At 36.4% G+C, this 22,043-nt stretch overlaps 1 protein-coding gene across 2 annotated transcripts; it reads left to right on the top strand.

The window, feature by feature from the left end:
• Positions 1 to 1,105: 1,105 nt before the first annotated feature.
• Positions 1,106 to 11,256, top strand: LOC108670109 (chromosome transmission fidelity protein 8 homolog). 2 transcript variants are annotated; one of them, XM_047884258.1, is made up of 3 exons: positions 1,106 to 1,555; positions 6,842 to 6,959; positions 10,609 to 11,256. In XM_047884258.1, the coding sequence occupies exons 1-3, from the start codon at positions 1,536 to 1,538 to the stop codon at positions 10,843 to 10,845; spliced, it is 375 nt and encodes a 124-aa protein (XP_047740214.1). In that variant the 5' UTR covers positions 1,106 to 1,535; the 3' UTR covers positions 10,846 to 11,256. The 2 variants fall into 2 exon arrangements, with proteins under 2 accessions (XP_047740214.1, XP_018013048.1); XM_018157559.2 differs by lacking the exon at positions 1,106 to 1,555 and adding an exon at positions 5,969 to 6,104.
• The last annotated feature ends 10,787 nt before the right edge of the window (positions 11,257 to 22,043 follow it).

The following is a 22,043-nucleotide window of genomic DNA, read 5'->3' on the forward strand; positions in this document are numbered from 1 at the left end:
ATGCAAAAATCTGTAATAATTCCTGCGGCAGCGTATCGATAATTAATACTCACATTCCAAAATTCATGCAGATCCGTATTAATACTCATATTCCAAAATTCATGCAGATCCGTTAAGTATTGAAGGAATTATGAGCGGCCCAGTTGCTTAAAAAATACGTTTATTGGTTTTAAGCAAAAAATAATTCATGTAGAAATCTGTAATAATTCCTGCGGCAGCGTATCGATAATTAATACTCACATTCCAAAATTCATGCAAATCCGGTATTGAAGGAATTATGAGCGGCCCAGTTGCGCGAGTCCGCTGGCGAGTCCGTAGAATTGTCGATCGAGTGAATTTTTGTGCCACGTAACCGGCCGCGGAAACGTCTGAATGACTTTAACTAAACTATATCCGTCCATTAGATAAACCTGGAACCTGATTATGAAGATAATAACTATTACTTAGAGTTTCAAATTTCAATTAACTCCATCATTTATGCTTGTATCAATTACTAATAAATGTATTCCTTCAGTTACTCGTATAAGTTTATATGATTTATACATGAGTGAAAAAATATAAGAAGTGAAAATATGTACTATAGTTTTGTAAAAGTTCATGACCATTTCATTTGAAGAGAATTTCAGTATGAATTTTTTTCCAACCTCTTCGTGAGCACGATTCAATCCGAGATTTAACATATATAGATTTTGGCGCCAAAATTAAAAATTTCTAATTATTTAATATTTATTGTGGAAACTTCGTATGAACCTGCAGGTCATTTTAATAAATACCCAAAAATAAAAAAAAAATTAAAATTAACTTGCCTTATTGAAAGAAAGTTAATCAAAATTTGTTGTATTAGGCTTATCATCTGCTGCTAACGTAGGAAATAGGTCGTAGTACTCTGTCCTCATGCTCAGTGTTGCCAGATGGGCCTTTTTCAGGCCAAATTTCGCAGATGTGGCCTTTTTTAAAGGCATTGGCCTGACAAAAATTAAATTGGCCTTTTTATCCGTTTTGGGCCTTTTTTGTGAGTCAAATTGGCCTTTTTCTCTTGGCTCCATCTGGCAACCCTGCAGTCATGCAGTGAGTCATGCTGCCTTGCATTACAGTTACCTGTTGAGTCAGACGTGAGGCGGGTGGTGAACAACCGAGTCCTCATAAAAACGGATCCGAAGAAGAAAGTTACCTGTTACAGTTACACTAAGTCCTACACATAACACATTGCCTTCGTAATTCTTGTACCAGACAGCCAGTATTTTTTCACACAAACACTATTTTACGCGCACAAATTACGACTGTGTAATATGTGTTTAACTGTTTAGGTCACAGAACAATGTGAAAAAATGTTCTATGGAGGACTAGGCTAAACCTCTAAATATAACTTGTAAAGAGCTGTGTTTCACGAATCATCCTAATATTATAAGAGTTTTGAACAAAAGAATTCTTTTTCCTTGCACTACTAGACTACTAGAGTGCAGACTACTGAATAAATATTTTTGGTTGATGTGGCTAATTCTGACCTACCTACTGTTGTGCTGCATCTTGGCCACATGAAAATACCAATTCAGTTGTAAGTGAAATGGTAATATATATTTTTATTTAGCTAATTTGAGAATTGGAAATTTGGAGTATGCAGCTTCAGAATGGCAATAGCCATTCAGGAAAATTGGGCCGAAGGCTGAAACAACCTATCAATATGAGCAAGAGAGTGAAGAGACCTGTCTCACAGGGCAATGGCCAATGAGGGCATAGTAGACCATTCATCAGATATGGTAGGCTACTGCACTTATCAATTTTTATCATGCCACTTATGGCTAAAAAACATATTTTAGCATTAATTATGCTGTTCAGGATTGAAGTTTTAACGATTTGATTGCCACATAATGAGTACAAAGCTATTTTGGTCCTTCTATAAAGCTGTGGTTCAGTTATTTTTACATATTTGATGTTTTCAAATGAAGGTAGGGTAAACGCGGTATATTCCGACATCGTGGGTAATTCCGTCACCTCTCCAGCTTTTCCTTTATATTGAGCTTTGTTTTAGTTCCATGCATTTGTTGATGGTTGAAATGGTGACGTCGTACATTTACGCGTCAAAATACTGCCAAAACACTAGGTCTTGGCGGCCTTGGCCATCTAGTGGGAAAATATTGAGATCCAAAGAGAGACAATGCATGCCACCTGGTGAGATCATCAAAAAATGTGTCAAATTTGACAGTTGACCTTGCTCTCCCAAATAATAGTGAATAGGTAACTGTTTTTATAGGAATAATATTATGGTTTGAGACTTTTAAATACGTCTGTGAATAGGGTAAACGCCGTATATTCCGACACATTAAGGACGCATCAAGAAATGAAAAACTATAAAAAAACGTATGCGTTACGTAAGTTCTGTTGGCTTCACGTGACTCTCAAAACACCTCACTACGCGTCAGCAATGATGAAACGTCACAAAATGTTGCCATATTTATTAAAAAGCCTTTAGAATGGAAACCTACCAAATCCCTATATTCCGTCACTGTGTGTGGCAATATCTGACACGTGGTGAGTCGTATTGCGTCAGCGCTTCAAGTTTAACTGATACATAATGCCGACATCCACGTGTTTGAATTCCATTCGCTGTGTGAGCTGTATTGGGTCCAATTGGGATACAACACGGCTTTGAATTAGAACACTTAACGAATATTGAACACTACTTAATTACGTTTTAAATAACAGCTATTAGGCTTTTAATTAAGTAAATTTCTATTTTTGTACAAAGCTTGGAACGATCTATGTGTGTCCAATTCAAGTTGTGTCAGAATTAGTTTTGATGGGTCTAAATCCATCACTCAACTTAATCATCTATTAATTTATTTACGACTTGAAATCAGTGAATACAAGTTTACTTAAAGGATTCCTAATATATTCACAGACATATTTAAAAGTCTCAAACCATAATATTCTTCCTATAAAAATAGTTATTCACTATTTGGTAGAGCAAGGTCAACTGTCAAATTTGACACATTTTTCGATGATCTCACCAGGTGGCATGCATTGTCTCTCTTTGGATCTCAATATTTTCCCACTAGATGGCCAAGACCTAGTGTTTTTGCAGTATTTCGACACGCAAATGTATGACGTCACCATTTCAACCATCAACGAACGCATGGAACTAAAACAAAGCTTAATATAAAGGAAAAACTAGGGAGGTGACGGAATTACCTACAATGTCGGAATATACCGCGTTTACCCTATATTAGGAATCCTTTAAGTATACTTGTATTCGCTGATTTCAAGTCGTAAATAAATTAATAGATGATTAAGTTGAGAAATGGATTTAGACACATGAAAACTAATTCCGACACAACTTGAATTGGACACACACAGATCATTCCAAGCTTTGTACAAAAATTGAAATTTGCTTAATTAAAAGCCTAATAGCTGTAAATTAAAATGTAATTAAGTAGTGTTCAATATTCGTTAGTGTTCTAATTCTAAGCCGTGTTGTATCCCAATACAGCTCACACAGCGAACGGAATTCGAACATGTGGATGTCGGCATTACGTATCAGTTAAATTTGAAGCGCTGACACAATACGACTCACCACGTGTCGAATATTGCCACACACTGACGGAATATAGGGATTTGGTAGGTTTCCATTCTAAAGGCTTTTTAATACATATGGCAACATTTTGTGATGTTTCATCGTCGCTGACGCGTAGTGAAGTGTTTTGAGAGTCACGTGAAGGCAACAGAACTTCCGTAACGCATACGTTTTTTTTATAGTTTTTCATTTCTCGATGCGTCCTTAATGTGTCGGAATATACCGCGTTTACCCTAGTCTGTGTGACTGACGCCTGAAAAACTGGCTTTTTCAGTCCAGACTCCAGACTGAAGCAGTCCCACTAGTCTGGGTCATTGATACTGGCTATCTGCAACTGCAAGTCAAGTGCCATCCAATTTTGAATTCTTGATGGAGTTGAGACTCGAGACTATCATGCATGCGGGAGTGTTGCTGAAACTTCCATCCAGCGGCAGGCCGGCAGCAGGTTGTGTGTTGCTGTTAAATGTCAATTCAATTTATGCATTGAAATGTAGCGCTTGGGCATGGCAGCCTGGCAGAGTGGTAGCCCAGATGGAACTCTAGTGAGTCTAGTCTTGATCCCACTTCCCAGCACATGCGCATGCCGCATAGTAGGGTAAAGGCGGTATATTCCGACATCGTGGGTAATTCCGTCACCTCTCTAGTTTTTCCTTTATATTAAACTTTGTTTTAGTTCCATGCGTTTGTTGATGGTTGAAATGGTGACGTCATACATTTGCGCGTCAAACTACTGCCAAAACACTAGGTCTTGCCGTCTTGGCCATCTAGCGGGAAAATATTGAGATCCAAAGAGAGACAATGCACGCTACTGTAAAATGGGGTAACTTAGACCACTTTATTTTTTATAAATGATGCCATTTTTTTACTAGCTAAATTAAACTTGAATTGAAACATGCAAAATACAGGTCTATACTCTAGCTTCGCTTACCATAAATTGCTGGCTCCTGCCTTTCATAGTCTTTATGTAATTTAAAAAAAAGTGATGGTCTTTGTTACCCCAGCTCTTGGGGTAACTTAGACCAGGTGGTAAAATCAATTATATTTTTTGGTAAAATAACTCCAAATAACTCCAGGTTTTGGTGCATTGCAGTAGAACTCTTCTAGTTACATATGCAAAAGACAAATTTTAGGAAAGTGTCATAGTTTGCAAATGGGGGGCGCCGCCCCATATTGAGGGAAATGTGACTACCTAATGGCAGCCCTGATGGGGTAATATTGACTGGCTTGGATATTAAGTTAAAATTACCATATATAAGACTCTGTAGAGTCTGAAACATAAAGAAAAAACATAAATAGGCTGTCAAACATAAAATATGTTATGTATGGTAATTTTGTATTAACTCCCAAGCCTGTCTATGTTACCCCGTCAGGGCTGACATTAGGTGGTCTAAGTTACCCCATTTGGGGGCGGCGCCCCCCATTTGCAAACTATGACACTTTCCTAAAATTTGTCATTTGCATATGTAACTAGAAGAGTTCTACTACAATGCATCAAAACCTGGAGTTATTTAACGAACAAATAAAAAAATTGGAGGGGGTACTCTGACAGGCTTTAAATAATAGCTTTTTTTCGTGGGTCACTTTTTTAATTTTTCAGTATTAGGCCTTTAATGCCCATTGACAAAATTTTTCTATGTCAAATAGTTTTTGAGTTGTGGGGGTTTTTGTTAAAAAAACGAAAAGTGGTCTAAGTTACCCCATTTTACGGTACCCAGTGAGATCATCGAAAAATGTGTCAAATTTGACAGTTGACCTTGCTCTATCAAATAGTGAATAACTTTGTATAGGAAGAATATTATGGTTTGAGACTTTTAAATACGTCTGTGAATATATTAGGAATCCTTTAAGTATACTTGTATTTGCTGATTTCAAGTGGTAGTGGTAAATAAATTAATAGATGATTAAGTTGAGAAATGGATTTAGACACATGAAAACTAATTCCGTCACAACTTGAATTGGACACACACAGATCGTTCCAAGCTATGTACAAAAATTAAAATTTGCTTAATTAAAAGCTTAATAGTTGTTAATTAAAAGCGTAATTAAGTAGTGTTCAATATTCATTTGTGTTCTAATTCAAAGCCGTGTTGTATTCCAATACAGCGAACGGAATTCGAACACGTGGATGACAGCATTACGTATCAGTAGAATTTGAAGCGCGGACGGAATACGCCTCACCACGTGCTGAATATTGCCACACACAGTGTCGGAATATAGGGGTTTGGTAGGTTTGCATTCTAAAGGCTTTTAAATAAATATGGCAACATTTTGTGACGTTTCATTGTTGCTGGCGCGTAGTACGGTGTTTTGCAAGTCACATAAAGCAAACAGAACTCAAGTAACGCATACAGTTATTTTTTTATAGTTTTTCATTTCTCGATGCGTCCTTAATGTGTCGGAATATAGGTACCGCGTTTTCCCTATAGTGGAAATATGCATGCCCATTTTGAGGCCAAGTCATGAAGCTTATTGGTCTCTGGCTGGGAATTCCTGATTCTGAATCCTCCAGTCCTCAGTCCTGTAGTAGAAAAAGGTATTTAGGTAGTTTAATCCATGTTTTTGGCAAATTCTGGCCTTTCTAATGAAATTTTTTCAGTAATCACAATGAAATTATGTTTTCTTGTCAATTATGTTGCATATCATCCCTTTTATTCATGCAAACTTCAGAATTATATACACAAAAAATGTCAAAAATACATGTTTTATTGGCATAAAAAAATTGAGTTATAATTGGTGTAGCTCACTACTAGCACATTGTGGGAGACGCATAGTTCAGGTTATTGTTTTGTCAAGCAATCGCAGTAAATTAAATTACCTGATTCATTTATCAATTCAAGTGTAAAAAAGGGCTGATAAGCTATACTATAAGTTACTTTTAAAAAAAATACAATGCAATCAGTTTCTACTAATGCAAAATCAGTTTCCATATTGCATTTGATCACTGCATCTCAGCACAGGAGTGAGAAACTGGCTCAAGGCAGATATGACTGGCAGAAATTAAACTCTGCTTATAGATTTTGCAAAGCTTTCAGAGTCACAAATAAAGTGATGTAAGCATCAAATTCCAGGTCCTCAGACATACAACAAGATACCAATCCAGTCATTTAATAATTCTATACATCAGTTTTCTTCCCTCTATTGATCCAAAAATGTTGAGCCTATTACAGTTCTTGTTTCTAGGTTTTCTAGTTAAATTCAATTCCTGTTTTTTTGCATTACCATCATTACAAATTCATCTCTGATTTTGGTTAATATTAATTTTATTTGCAGTTCACACAAGGATGGAGAAAAGGAATGGGTGATGCTGGAGCTTCAAGGTGACCTAGAGTGCCGCAATAATGAAGCATTGGCTCAAAATTTTATGGGCGATCTTCACTACAATGATGAGGTAAATAAATAGGTCAATTTGCTCACTGACTAGAAACAATACATTTTTTTTGAAGGTTTAAAAATGTTACAAAGATCATTTGCTAATTTTAAAGGCACATAAGTAAAAATGGCATTTCACTCAGATAACACTGAGTGGAAATGCACTATTAATGACTACATGCTAAATTTAATTATTGTCATGTCATTATAAGCATTAGTGTTTGTGTTCAACCCTGTATTCTTCATGCAATTAATACCTATACAATTTATAATTTAACATGTACATAAAAAGGATTTCATTATTTAAGGGAAATTTTGGTGAAATATTTTACTACAGATTGCAAAAGTATACCTACTGCTGTGATGACTGCTACCAATGCCACACTGCTGTCTGGCTTACAACAGTTGATACAAAATTTAATTTTGATTCCAGTGAGAGCTACCAATAGTGCAGCAGGAGATTTCATGATAAAATGGGTTTTAAGTATGCATTTTTTCCTTAATTTCCTCATTTGATCCACTCAAATAAAATGTTTGTTATTCTATTTATTGAGTTATTAGGTTAAATTTCTTGCATTGGTTTGTACATCCATGCAAACCACCAGTGTTGTTCTGCTTTTCTACCACTTGAAATTCAAAAATATATGCTTGGTACAGGGTTTTTATTTGATGAAAATTTGTTTCACAATGGCTTTACCCTGATAGAAATTTATTTTACCTATAAAAGCTAAAAATGGAGTATATATTTACCATTTACAGGCAGGGTTGGCAATGATTAAATCAAAATGATTAAATCATGTGATTAATTCACTTGATTTTTTTATAAAAAAATCATGATTTTTTTTATTTTTTCGATTTTTTTGATTTTTTTTATTTTTTCATATACTTAAATATATTGAGTGGCAGTCTTTAATTTATATTGAGGTATTGTTATTCATGGTTTAGTATAAATGTACTATGAATGACAAATTGGTATATAAACTTGTTGCCTTTAGTGTGTATTAGGTTCCAATAAATTGAATGTTTTTGGTACAGAGGCATCAAGTACTAAATGATATGTTATGCTAACCTCTAGGAAAATAAACTTTCTTCTTTATGTACCTCCATTACTCTTTTATTTTACCTCAAAACTGCTCAATCGGTTCTGCCCCACCCTGTATATTGAGAGGTTGAGATTGTATTGACCTTTTAGGCAATTAGAAAGATTTTCCACCCTAATACGAGTATTCTAACTAGAGTATTTAATTTCAATCTTTAAATATGTGAATTTAAAACTAGAAACAAGACAATTACAATTATAAGACTATATATAAAATAATTAAATGCAATGAATGGATATAAAATATTTGAATTGTGCACATGTTTATTTCAAACAGTATTAGATTTTCTCATAACTTAAGTTTCGTTTCAAGTCGTATGAGGTTTGTTTGGTTATCATTCAGTTTATGTTCAGTTTGGTTTATTGGTCTGAATTAAATGGGAACAGTGCAGTCAGTCACTCAGTCACTGCTAGTCGGTGTGTATAGAGGGTAGAGTCTGGTAGATTTATAGGACATAAAACTAGTAGATCTATTGACAGTGTTGTGCACTGTGCTATCAGCTACCTATCTGTTATGTGACTCTTCAATGTTTAGAAGATCTGCATTCTTGAAGTGTTTTTGTATATTGAAGCCAGTTAAATGGTCAATATTTAGCTCATTACCTTGTTCCATACAAACTTTACACAGCTAATGAATAGACTTACCAATAATTGTTTACCCAAAAATCCCTAAGTGGTAAACACCACCTTGGCCTGTTGGCCATTATTGAAGGCAATAAGTGCCCTTTTTAGCCATCCATTATGATCCATATACTGTTATTGTTAGTAGGCTAATTGCAACATAAAGAAATAACACTTCAAAAATACAAAAAAGTTGAAAAAATAAAAAAAAAAAATCAAATAAATCAAAAAAATCATGAAAAAATAAAAAAAAATCATTGATTTTTGATTTTTTTGATTTAAAAAAAAATCAAAAAAATCACCAACCCTGTTTACAGGTAGCTCAAACATACCTATCAAAGGTGACTGGAATGGTTGTTCAAATTATGCCTCTTCTGCAATGATGGACTGGTATTGGGATAGACCTTAACACTGAGAAAAACTCAAAGATTGCAAATTTTTTATTTAGTTTCTCTCTTGCTGTCAGGTTTTAGTTGACAACAAATAAAAGCAGAGATTGTTATTGGATTAGGTAGTTATTACATAAATCTTTAGTCTCGGATACATTACCTACCATCACCAATGCTATACTCATACCTAGTGGTTTGGGACTGAAAAGTCCTGTCAGTCGCGAAAGGGTTAACAAGCCGAGGTGTCTCTTTATTGATGTATCTCCACATTTAGATGGATCATTACTTGCAGTTAGTGATTTTAATATTTGTTTAAATTACGTACCTGAAATCATCTCTGTCCTCTAACAAATTTGGTTCAATGGTTAGACACTCATGGGCGAAATAAAAAATTCAAAACCAGCAGAGATATGATGATTAAAAAATCATTGTTCTTGTTTGAGGTCGGAATCATTGTTTGAGGTCGGAAAAGATGTGAATTCATTATTCAAGCGTGGATGTGAGGTCGAAAGAGAGGTATACGTATAGAGAGTTATTCATTATTCAAGCTTAGAAGTGAAGTTGAGAAAGAAATATTCATTAATTTTGCCAAGATGTGAAGTCAAAAGAGAGGTATATAGAAAGGTATTCATTATTCATGCGTAGATGTGAAATTGAGAAATAAATATTTTTGCCGTGATGTGAGTTCGATAGAGTTAATCATTATTCAAGCAGAGATGTGAGCTGCTGAAATTGTATTATGGTGCCCTAGATGCTGGAAGGTATATTAATACCAAGATTTAAGTTGATGTGTACTGCAAACGCATTTACAAAAGAGAATTGCCTATTGCATGTATGATCCTCTTTTTTTTTCAAATTAATGTTTTTTAGCGCATTTTCTAATTTATGGAAAAATGCAGTATTGTGCTCGTCTTGTCCGTCTGGCGTCTGTCCGTGACTTCACGTTTTCGTCGACAAGAAAATACGCGCTCTGTCACTCACTGCGTGAGCACTGAGTTATATTTTTTCAAATTTAGGCTTGATGACGCAGATCCTGAGACTATATATAAATTTATGAATTCTAAATATTGTTTTACTGTGCTTATATGTAGTCTCAATTTTAACAACAAAATTAGGAATTTATGAAGATAAATTTTCAGAAATTAAAGATCAACTTCCACATCATTGCTTGAAATTACTTTTCTATCGTCATGTGGGATTTTTAATTGCGATATTCCAGTAAAGGTGGTCCGGGGATCCACTTGAAGAGAAGAGGCATCCTGGCGTTCAATCTTTTATTTTCTTCCTAAGTTAATTCACTTGCCTCATTAATTAGATGGCAGTGATATAATTTATTGCCATTCACTTGATTCATTTATGAGCTTGTCACTCTACTGTACAAGATTAGTCGTTTCCTAAAAACATACCTAACACGCGAGTAAATATTTCTATTTATTTTCTTGAAGCAAGCCTTGTTTCATAACTAGTACGTCATTTTTATATTTACATGCTGGCAAATTTAGAATAAAAGTTTCTTCGCCATTTGCCTGTTATATACCTAGTATTATTATCTTTTGCAGGGCGTTCCCGTGCTTATCATTGGGCATCACATCATGTACGGCAAGATGATCAACCTCGATTTACCTTTCGCAGTCTTGGACAAGTCAGAATGTGAAGTTAATTCTCAGCAATTATCAGAAGACTGTCGTAATAATACTAATCGTACTTCTTATAAAGTTATTGCTATTGTTAGAAAAAAGCTTTTATTCAAAACCCGGCCTAAGCCGATTGTGGCCCTTGCAGGAAGCACTGCTTGACTTGTTCATAATAAATTATTTTTTATCAATTAATCGTTTACTGATTTAAATTTTTTGTCAAACCTGACGGGAAGTGCATTTAATTCCATGTATTGAGGAGCCATGTTCAAACTTTTCATTCTGCAGGTGTATGAAGCAATCCATTTTGTAAGTCACTTGACTGTCATTTATAGCTTGATTCTATGTTTTATATATTCTGATCTATGGTGGAAGCATTAATGCTTAGCTTCTTCAATACAACATTTGTGTGCGATAGACATTTCAGATGACGACTTTGTGGGAACATACCTGATTTTAGAGTGTGCTCTGATTTAGACAAGCCATATTTTCGGCCTTTTCGTATCGAATAAATGTTTTATAGGATCAGAACAGTTAAGCTGCTTGGTTTCTAAATCTTGATTATTGACGATATGAGCAGTTTTTCATTAACCAAAGAATGTTTCTGTATTACCGCCGAAAACTGAACAGATCGAGCAATATGATCTATTATTAAAACCGATTTCATCAGCCAAATATCGAGCAAGTTGTACTAGTGTTAGCAATTTTATGTCGACGGTAGGTAGGTTGTCAATTCTTAATACTCTTGGAGGGTTATATCAAGTTGAGAACTGCACCGCAATCATCTTCGCTGATTGTTCTGCGTCAAGATAGAGTTCGACACTAGGCTTTCTTACCTTAGCCAAGCCACCTTACAGCCAAGTCGTTTCAATTATTGAGGTAATTTTTCTTTAAAGATAACTGAATTTCGTCCGAATTTGTTAATTATTCAGACCTAAACCGTTTCTGGGTTATCAAGTCAAACCGACGTAGTACAATGTTAGTTACTTATTCTTCTCTGATTGTGCATTCTGGTGGTTAACTTGGTTAAAAATTTTCATGAAAAGTTCATCATTTACGACAATATTAGTTATTAGTACAATTTGTAAGAATATTGTAGGATAGGCGAATTTGTCAGTTTGTGTAGATTAAAATGGTCAACTCGATCTGGAGCGAGTAGTTTGCAAGAAATTTTATTCTGATGTGAAGTGCAGCACAGAAACAAAACGTAAAGGTTGCGTTTCTTCGCCGAGTAGAATAGCTTCCATACACCGATCCGCCGAGGCCAATAATAAAATACTTTTCAGCTCATTTCTCACTACACTGTAAAATAAATTCTTATTTGGTTCCTGAATCGCAATGTGTACAACAAAAACTGTACACCAATTCGTTTCTCATCGATACGTCATCTTTCGTAGGATTCGTACACAGGAACGAAAATAGTTCCAAAGACAGCACCTGGAGCTGGAGAAAGTGACTTACTTGAATAGTGTCGCTTTCCACGTTATTGGAGTTGCGCTTTGAATGGATTCTTAGTTTAAAATTTTTCCGAAATGTTCATCATTTGCGACAGAAATATTTTAATAATACAAGTAGTTATAATGTTTGCCAGGCGAATTAGTCGGCTCGTGTAGATTTATTACAGCTGACCCGATCGAGAGCGAGAGGGTAGCAAGAAATTTCAATATGTTGTGACATGCAGTGCGTGAAAAAAATTAAAATGTAATTAATTAACTTTGTATTGAAACAGAATAAACAAGATTTCAGAAAACTACTAACTACTTGAAGTCGAAGTTTAATTGTTCAATGAATTGGGCTGCAAAACTTGGTGCATGGGTCTTCCGTGCATTTAGTTGTGTGGCATTTACTGTCTATTGCTGTTACCGATTATTCGGTAGTTGGAACCGATTAGCCTGTTTAAACAGGTTCTTAAGGAATTTAAAAGCAAAGACAATTTCGAGTAAATTTAACTTATCATCATAGAAATCGTAACGGATACCAGCTCCATCATTAGTTATAGAGAAATCCAACTATTCTATAGAATACCAGGATAATCAGCAGGTAAAATCTAGATTACACGAAGGATGTCGAATTCCACCCACGGTGGTTCGGATTTAGGGATTTTGGAAGGGAGCGGAGCCGTGCACCTCGCATAGAATCTTCCTCCGGCATCGCATAGAACCTGCCGTGCACCACCAGAACGCGGATCGAAAATGACTTCCGGGCATCGTTAAATTACGTAATTTTACGTCCACCGCATCTGAGGTTAGGTTTCAGATAGCATAGTTCTGTTTCAAAATTTATCGTCCTTCGACAAGTGGCCGTTCGACCGAGGGCTGGTTCGACCCACGGCCTAGATACGGACGGCTTGAAGTGTTGAAGGCTACATTCCGGAAGGCAGGAATCATGATGGTCCATTACATCCACGGCAGTGGTGGTCTTCGGCAGGCGACCCTTTTGGAATAGTGTATTTTAAACTGAAATCTTCTTTTAATAACGCGTACAGTTCTTATCCTCTACCGTAGCCGTTGGAAATAAATCGGTTTTATGTTCTGTTTTTGGCATTTTCTCTCGACTGGCATTCTCTTAGCTGATAGTGATGGTAAATGTTTTCTCAAAATTTTCAAGTGACGAAGAAGCTGGCATGCGAGAAACGTTTTCACGGAAGATAGGGTGAATTTACTCGGTATTTTTCTTTCCTTTTAAAAGATATATATAAAAATAAAATATATATAAATATTAAATATATATTTACGTATATATATTTAAATCGGCGGGAGGTGAATTTTTCGTGTTGGGTAGATGTGGTGCATTCTTTACTGTGCATAAAATTCAGTTGAAGTATTTTTCTCTTATAAAAATAGCACGACGATCGCTGGAAAGCAAACAAGCTTCTCGAAAAGAGGGTATGTTAGTTCTGAAGAGAGGAGAGTGAAGAGTAGGAGAAAAGGGGGCGTTGGATGAAGAGGCATCATTTCGCGCAGGAATCGATGGTGACGAGAGCCTCGGCGCACTCGGTGCCGCTTCATACTTTTGGCAACTAGCCGCAGTGACGCTCGCGTACAGTGTGTTTCTGGATATCTCTATGAGTTTTGTGTGCTTGCCACTGGGAATTTAAGTGATTTACAAGTTATTCAATTACACAATAGAAACTTTGTCAATACCGCGTAATTATACCATTTGTTAGCGCCCTCCTATGCCTTGTTAGTCTCTACGAAACAAAGTAAACAGACGCGGCTCACGAAAGAGTTCAGCCCTGTGTTCGCGCCAAATATCTCGCTCGCGGCTCTGCTTTTGGAGGTCACGCATTTTGAACGCGTTTGAAGCTAAGAGACTTCAGTCAACAAATTTTTTTCATTAAGAATCAAAGCTTACGAATCATGTTATGGTATTAAACAATTTATTCGCAATGAATTACATAACAAAGGAATAATTTCCTGCGCAATCGGCGTTCGGGTCACGGCCCAACTTTTTTATCATCTGAAATAAATTGAAGTTGTTGGTCAATGGTCAAAATTTACATCAAGGAGGCACAGTCAAGAAAATTGTTTTTTTACAAGGAATAGTAAATGGATGTGACACCGTCGAGTCATACATGGAAAAATGTAGGCGCATCTATTTTATGCTAGTGTTCACTGTTAAGTTAAGTTCATGTATATTCTTCTCATAAATAATATATTTTTTGCTGTGATATCCTCATCCTACTGCCTCAAGCGTTGCCGTCGTTCATGCCTGCAACATCAGCCTGATTATTCGCAGAAAAAAAATCAAAATTTGCGTTTTGTAAGAAACTGCTGATTATTTTTGTAGAATAAATGTTCCAAGATGATTCCTCGCCTGATGTAACTATAATCTTTTTAAGGCGTAAAGAAGTTGTAATTTTAATCTGAAATTAAATTTTAGGTTCATGCATTTATTTTGTTGCGAGTTCATTTTCTACATCATTGTTTACATTGTCACCATGACAACGCCTGGAGCTCGTGTGTCTCGTTGTTTCGTCATTCACTGCTCGATGACGTTGGAATGTATAATTCTAATATTATATTAGATAATTATGATATAATGTCTAGGTTTTCTACACTTCGACGAATTGATTTTTTAACCTATCATGAATGTAAAATCTACTTTTCAATTATTTATACCCAGAAGCGCCGAAGAATTATTCTGCATTTTCATTTAATGGACACTCATTACTTTAGAAACTGGATAAACAAAGAATCATTAAATATAGGTATTTGTTTTTCGAATGAACAGTTTATTGGTCTGTGTAAAAAATGATTGCGATCCTCGCGATGTCTATATAGAATCGGAAAGAGAGGTGTCGCTTGCACCGGTCGGGTGTCATACCACGAACTTTTAGGGATGGAATTTCATTGCAAATTCTCCACACATAACTTTATTATTAAATCACGACAACTGCGTGAAAGCTAAGTGGTCAGAGATCTTCCTGGCAACGCAGCAGGAGCATATTGTTACTAAATCGCTTCGCTGTTAATTAGGTCATGATCGGTCTCGATTTGCAAAACTTATGAGTGTAAAAAGCGCTAAGACATTGTCTTTAAAACTCTAATCAAAATCGTAGCGGACAAAAAAATATAATATTGATAAAATAAATTCAACAGTACTCGCAGGAGCGTAGTGTCAAATTGCAGCTCGCTGTTGATTAGTTGAGAATCGGTTTGCATTTGCTAAAATTATGCATGGAAAACGTGCTATGAAAAATGGTCCCAATAGTGTCCGAGCGGTGTATACCTCAATTAGCAAAAATTTTGATCGGCTTCCCAGATAATTATGAAATAAATGAGACGGTCGATGAAACCAGTCAAAAGCTTTGACCCTGACCCGATTATCCCATTTCAGAATCTTAACATGAAACGATGGATCATCGTCAACGACGTCAAGTGATGTATAAATGAAAGTAAAGAGCAGTAGCAGAAAGATACAGCGGACGAGCTTGTTTTTAGCGTATTTTCTCATTTATGGAAAAAATGCCCTATTGTGCTCGTCATGTCCGTCCGTCCGTCTGTCTGTCCGTGACTTCACGTTTTCGTCGATTCTGAGCAAATGCGCTCTCTGTCACTCACTGCAGTGAGTACTGAGTCATATTTTTTGATCTTTTGTGCTGCACTTGCATCCAGCCGTTTTTATTTCGTAGGCGTTATTTTGATTAGAAGGTCTGACCTGATTTAAATACTTGAAGTAAGTCGAGACTAACTGTTAATTGATATGCTGAACTGATAGCATAAGAATTAGTCCACGCCCGCACTCGATTTAGTTGCATAACTGATTTCAGGCTGTGATATAATCTGCTTACATGTGCACGAGCTTGTTAATTTAAGCCGCTGGACTCAATATCACTGGATAAACCTGAAATTTGCTCACTATAATATAAACCTCGACTTAAACAAACAAGGAAGTCAATGACTAGGTGGAGATCGACTTCATGGCCTTCTCTAATAATATTAAATTTCATTGCCAATCTTTTCGAGGGAACAAGGACCTTCAATTATTTTTTTAGGAACGTTACCTATTGTTTCAGCATTAACTATGCACAATCTTGCTGGGAATGACGCTAAAAAATTTTTGCAAGTTCTCATTTAAAATGCGCAGAGCCAATGTACGTAATATAGCCTCGACATTTTTCGGACGGATAATTTTCTTCTTCGAAAATGACTAACAACAATCGATACACAAAAGATAAATATATATAACTCAGTATTCACTGCAGTGAGTGACAGAGAGCGCATTTTCTCATCAACGAAAACGTGAAGTCACGGACAGACGGACGGACAGACGGAGATGACGGGCACAATAGCGCCTTTTTTTCCATAATTGAGAAAATGCGCTAAAGAGTTTCCTAAAAATTATTCTGATGTCAGGTATTCTTGTTAATCGTTCTAATTTGGATTGTTTAAAAATCCAATACAAATCAATTCCGATTAAGCGCTTGAAATGCAGTTCCTGATCAACTGATTCTCTTATTAATGCAACAAGTGAAATTTACGGATACTCACTCAAAATTGAACCCGCACATTTTTCAGATGTCGAGCCACACGTGTTTCCAAAAATAATATAGTATCAGATTTGAACTAAATGCGTAGGGCATTGGTTCCGCATTTGTGCGTAGTTTGTATTAGCATAGACTGATAAGATGGCACTCCTTTAACCTTTACTAGCGTTACGGTCACCGACCAGCCAGCTGGGTGCATTTGCGTTCCTCAAACTTGCACTCCGCTGTGAATATTCGACCAGAGCGGTGTGGTGATGTTGATGCTCTCAAGCGGTGATCTTGATGCTCTTATGTGGTTCTCTCCTGCGTTCCCTCTTATGTGGTTGTACATCCTGCGAATTCATAATTTCCGATCACAGCTTCGCTATTTTATCTCAGAAGGCAAGTAGGAATACAAAGATTTTTTTTACCATTAAATCTGAATTAAAAATCGCAAATTATTAATATTAAGAAAATATCGTAGTAATTTCGTTAAAAAATTGTGCGGAAACAAGCTCCACATCAGTTAAGATAGTACAAAATCCAAGTACAATTGATAAAATTACCACTTCAAAAGTGATGGAGCTCCGAAAAGCAAACTTTGTTTAGACAAGATGTTCGTATACAAATAAAGTGGACCCTGCAAAAATTTGGAAGGATTTTTTTTTTGCCACTGAAATCTGCTTGCCCATCCGCCCCATTCTGGTGAACCCTCTCACGCTAGAGAGTGCAACGTTTTTCTGTCATAAAGCGGTTTTCAGAACCAATGATCTTGCAACCGTTGCAGTTTTCCGAAACCATTTTATAAAGAACGCCTTTAGTTATCTGTTTGAAATCGCTTAACTGTTTTCACTTTTATTAGCCCTTTGATTTGCCAACGTATGTTTTTAGCTAGTAATTTACTGTTCAGTTTATTTAAATTAATATTCATGGGTGATATATAAATTTCATTCAGTTTCATTAGAAGCATAAGAATTTTGAGATTTAAGAGTAATCTACGACACAAGTTCATATTAAAAATTGAAACCCATCACACAAAAAGCTACCTTCTTTTGTCCGACCTAGTTGAGTTTTTTTCAAATTTAATTTTTAATATTAATAACTCGCAAAGATTTCGTGCTAGCTGTGGTCCAGGCAAATAGAATGTCCGCCCCAAAACTATAAAAAATCAAATTTATTCATATTGTATTTTATATGTAGCGTTCATATTTATGTAGTATTTGGGATCTGAGTATATCTATTGTAAACGTGGTTACCTAATGAGAACCATTTTCAATTGCCAGTTACAACCATCTAATACATAAAAAGACGAGATTATGAGAGGTTACGAATCTTATTTAAAAATATGGGCGATTTTCATTGCCTTTTTTCCCCGGTACCTTATACTACTACAAAAAGTTTCTAGATAGATTTTGCATGACCGCGTTTTCTCTAATTAAGTTCCAGATCCTGCTGAATCCGACCACTTGACAAATCCAAGTTCGTTGTGATAAGAATCATTAAACGACTAATTTAAAACCGAAAATAAAGCAGTTGTGCAACGAATAGTGGAGATAAGTATGTAAATAGTTGATCGGGGGGTCTTGATCGAGCAGAAGTTTCACATAACGTATTGCGCAGTTTACTATTGACATCGAGCTCTAGGTTAACTGAAAGAAGGTGGAATTCGAACTTTCTAATTCAAGGGAACACATGACGGTTGCATTTGAAAATTAGAATGAACGTTTTTAGCATCTTTTACTTGAACTACTCCTACTATACAAAAATTAGAACAAGAAACACGTCCCTCAGCGCTGAGATCTCAGTTAATACTGTGAGAACTTGATTAGGTAGTGACATGCGACCGACCTAATTTCCATTGTTGAAGAGTTATTCCTGTGTTTGATGAGTTAACTGTTGGTTTGGAGCATGTAAACTATGTAATATTTGCTGGTATTAATTATCCGGCCGATTTTTGGTTTAAGCATGAACCAAAGTAACGACCATTTTACCAGGAGCTTTAAAATTAAACTCGTTACAAATTAACAAGATATCCCATGTTAGGGCTGCTCACCGAGTATAGCAATTCGCTAATAATGGTTTGAGTCTCAGCTATTAGGGAGTGAAATAGGAATAACAGGATATCATTATTTTTTCGAGCAGAATTAGTGAGTTATGTAACAACGAGCCAACAGCGGGGCTTAGCTGGTCTCGACTAAGATATTTTTTAGATTTAGCTGGACGAGACCTATTTTTAGTTGACATGACATCTTACCATGAACAACTTCGGTTTATTAATTTTACTCGGTAATATTGGTAATCGACAGAGCTGGGCAGCGCTACTTTGAAATGTAGCGACCGCTAACGCTACATGCTCTAAATGTAGCGGGCGCTACCGCTACCTCTACAATTGCTTAAATGTAGCGCCGCTACCGCTACAGCTACCGAAAATGTAGCGGCCACACATGTAGCGCGCTACTGCCCACCACTGGCTAACAACTAACATGTTGACACTAGTAACAGGCTGAGGTTGACAACATTACACCGAAATCTTTCGTAATTTATATTATGTATTCTGTAATTTATATTATGTATATATCATGCTGGTTTTTAAATAATATTTAATACTAATAAGTAAAATTCAATGGCTTTATCTATAAGTGTAGCGGTAGCGCTGTAGCGACAAAATCTCGTATCGCTACTTAAAAATGTAGTGGGCGCTACCGCTACCGCTACAATTGCTTAAATGTAGCGCCGCTACCGCTACTGAAAATGTAGCGGCCGTTACATGTAGCGCGCCACTGCCCACCTCTGGTAATCGAATACTGGAAGATGAATTATGACTCATAATTATTTGTTTATTTGCTGAAAATTCACGTGGCTCCTTATTAAGAAAGTTACTAAATTATCTCAATCCGATGCGCATAGGTAACTACTGGTCTCTGATGCGGGGTTTAATCAGTACGGTTACTCTGAATTAGGCACGATTGATTTAATTTGAATTATTCGTTATTCTCACAAGTATTGCTAACTTTTCCCACAACCAACTGCTTATACGAATACACTAGTTGCTGTTCTAGTATTCGTGCATATCATGCTTTGCTCATGCTGCTTATTTTTTGCTAGATTAGGGGCTCTCTTCATTTGAGTCATTATGCCTGAGAAAATAATAATTGCCGAAATAAAATGACGATTGTTCTTTCTACGTCGCAATCATAATCTTTCGACAATGTAAGGGTATGCCATGTCATTTACTATTATCCGGGTCTACCAAAAAAATGGTAATTCTAACAAGCCGGTAACAGTCCTGTGCTGGAAGATGATGCTAATAGTAGTTTGCTTAAATAAAAATTCACCTGAAGTTTATATTCCTTTAACAGAATGAAGTCTGAAACTAAGCATCTACTTGCGCGAATCTCTGCTGTTATTATGTTCATGCTGAAAAATCACGCTGCTAAGTAATGAGGGACAGCATGTCCAAATGATGAGCAGGTACCTGTGATTTGAAGTATGACTCATCAGCTAGGAAGAACGTAGTTATATTATCTAGTCGTTACGCTGTTTCTGTTCTAAAGTTACGGCCGCAAAACCTGCTTCATTTCGACACATGCTTACATAGATTGTGAAAGCGATTGCCAGTTTTTTCCGAGGTTTCAGAGGGCTTTAAATATTCGGTACGCATCCATGGTAGGATTAAATAGAAGCGGCACCTACGCTGCTTGTAGGCACACGGCACACTGGCATTGAGTGAAGTGATGTGAGTTTGTGCGTGCAGTATCTTGCAAGCCGCCCGCCCCGCCTTGTCGCTACGCGCACAAACGAACTCACATTTCGTCCTCTCCGAGTTCCGACCGTAGTTACTCGAAGCGCATAGCCTCTGTCGCGCGCCAATTAGGTTTCACCGTGATTATTATTGTTTCAAACTTCAGAACGTTCTATAACGACTGAAAAGTTCAACCATCAACTGTGAATGTTATATCTTTTGCTCAAAGTGAACCCCCAATAATACTATTTCTCCATTTAGAACAAGTAATCATAAATCATTTTTGTTTATATCTGCCTGTGGAGCACGATGCCACAAGCGGCAGCTTGCAGATCGTATGCGTCCCGTGAGTGAGTTTTGATGCAGTGACATGGCGTGTCAGGTGTGATCCTGGGCAGCCGAGGTCCAGAAAAAATACCTCCAGACTCCAGTGAATGACCATGAGGGTTTTTTATAGTCAAGGCGGTGTTTGACTTTTTGACTTAATGGCAGGAAATGTTGCCGATCTTGATAGTTACCTAGGTATTCGAAAAGCATTGCAGATCGATTAATTTACTCTAGAATTTTGGCCAAGTCGAGTTTGAATGTGAGTTATGATATTTCATTGTGTCTTTGTCGTTACATGTTATAATGGGTAGTCTTAAAATTTCCTGTTTAATTGGTAATTTTGTTCACCTTTTGCTTCAACTTCACCGAGAGTCCGTGACCGGCTTCTTTTCATCTACTCCAATTATGGAAAAATTTAATATATTTTCTCCTAATTTCACAATAGTGACCACTCAGCCCAAAATTCGCCCGTTGTGTTGAATAACTACAACGTTGGTGCAGGTAGTTATAAATTGAACAGCCATGTAGTGCTGCAGATAAGTCTGTATTTTTAGGGAACGTGAATACGAAACAAACAGTCCCACGAGTTCCTACTTAATAACCACGAAGCTAGTGTTCCAACCGCGCCTGAATGTTGCAGCGCACTAAGCGCAGTTTAAATTGAAGACTGGCAACATTGATGTCATGATGTGGATACGATTGTGACACTCACGTTGGATCACATATTTTCAAACTAAATTTGTACGTGACAATTATTGCCTTATTTTCATAATGTTGACTAATTTACGAGTTTATTTCATCATTATTCGAAAATCGTCCAGTGAAAGTTTAATCTTTAGCCATAGAACTTGCATTATTCTTTTTCCGGAACTTCTAATATTCATTTGTGTCAGTTTGTCTGTTAAATTGGGCATGCGCGTGTCGCAGGAACAAGAATCACTTGATCGTAAAATGAAATATTGTTGGTCCAGTAGGTACATAGCAATTGATATTTTGGCGAAAATTCGACTCAAGTGTTTCACTTCCCTCAAACAACTTGAGCATTCCTAATACCACAAATTGAGCGCTAAAATTTTTTTTTGCGTCTTCTGTAGTGTATATATTTTATTCATTTTATGACTGAATAAATTGCACGGCTTCTTTGAAGTTGCAGTAAAAGTATCATTCTACCAATACTGAGATAAGATCATCCGGGTTCAAATTTCTTGGATATATTATCAACGGTAATCTAATTATACTCATATCTAATTTCTTTATTCTGTTAACACATTCAGAACAGAACACGTGCGCATTCAAGATGATATTATTGAGAAGGTGGACAAT

Source organism: Hyalella azteca, unplaced genomic scaffold (genome assembly GCF_000764305.2).
Source record: "Hyalella azteca isolate HAZT.00-mixed unplaced genomic scaffold, Hazt_2.0.2 contig15055, whole genome shotgun sequence".
NCBI classification, from domain to species: domain Eukaryota; kingdom Metazoa; phylum Arthropoda; class Malacostraca; order Amphipoda; family Hyalellidae; genus Hyalella; species Hyalella azteca.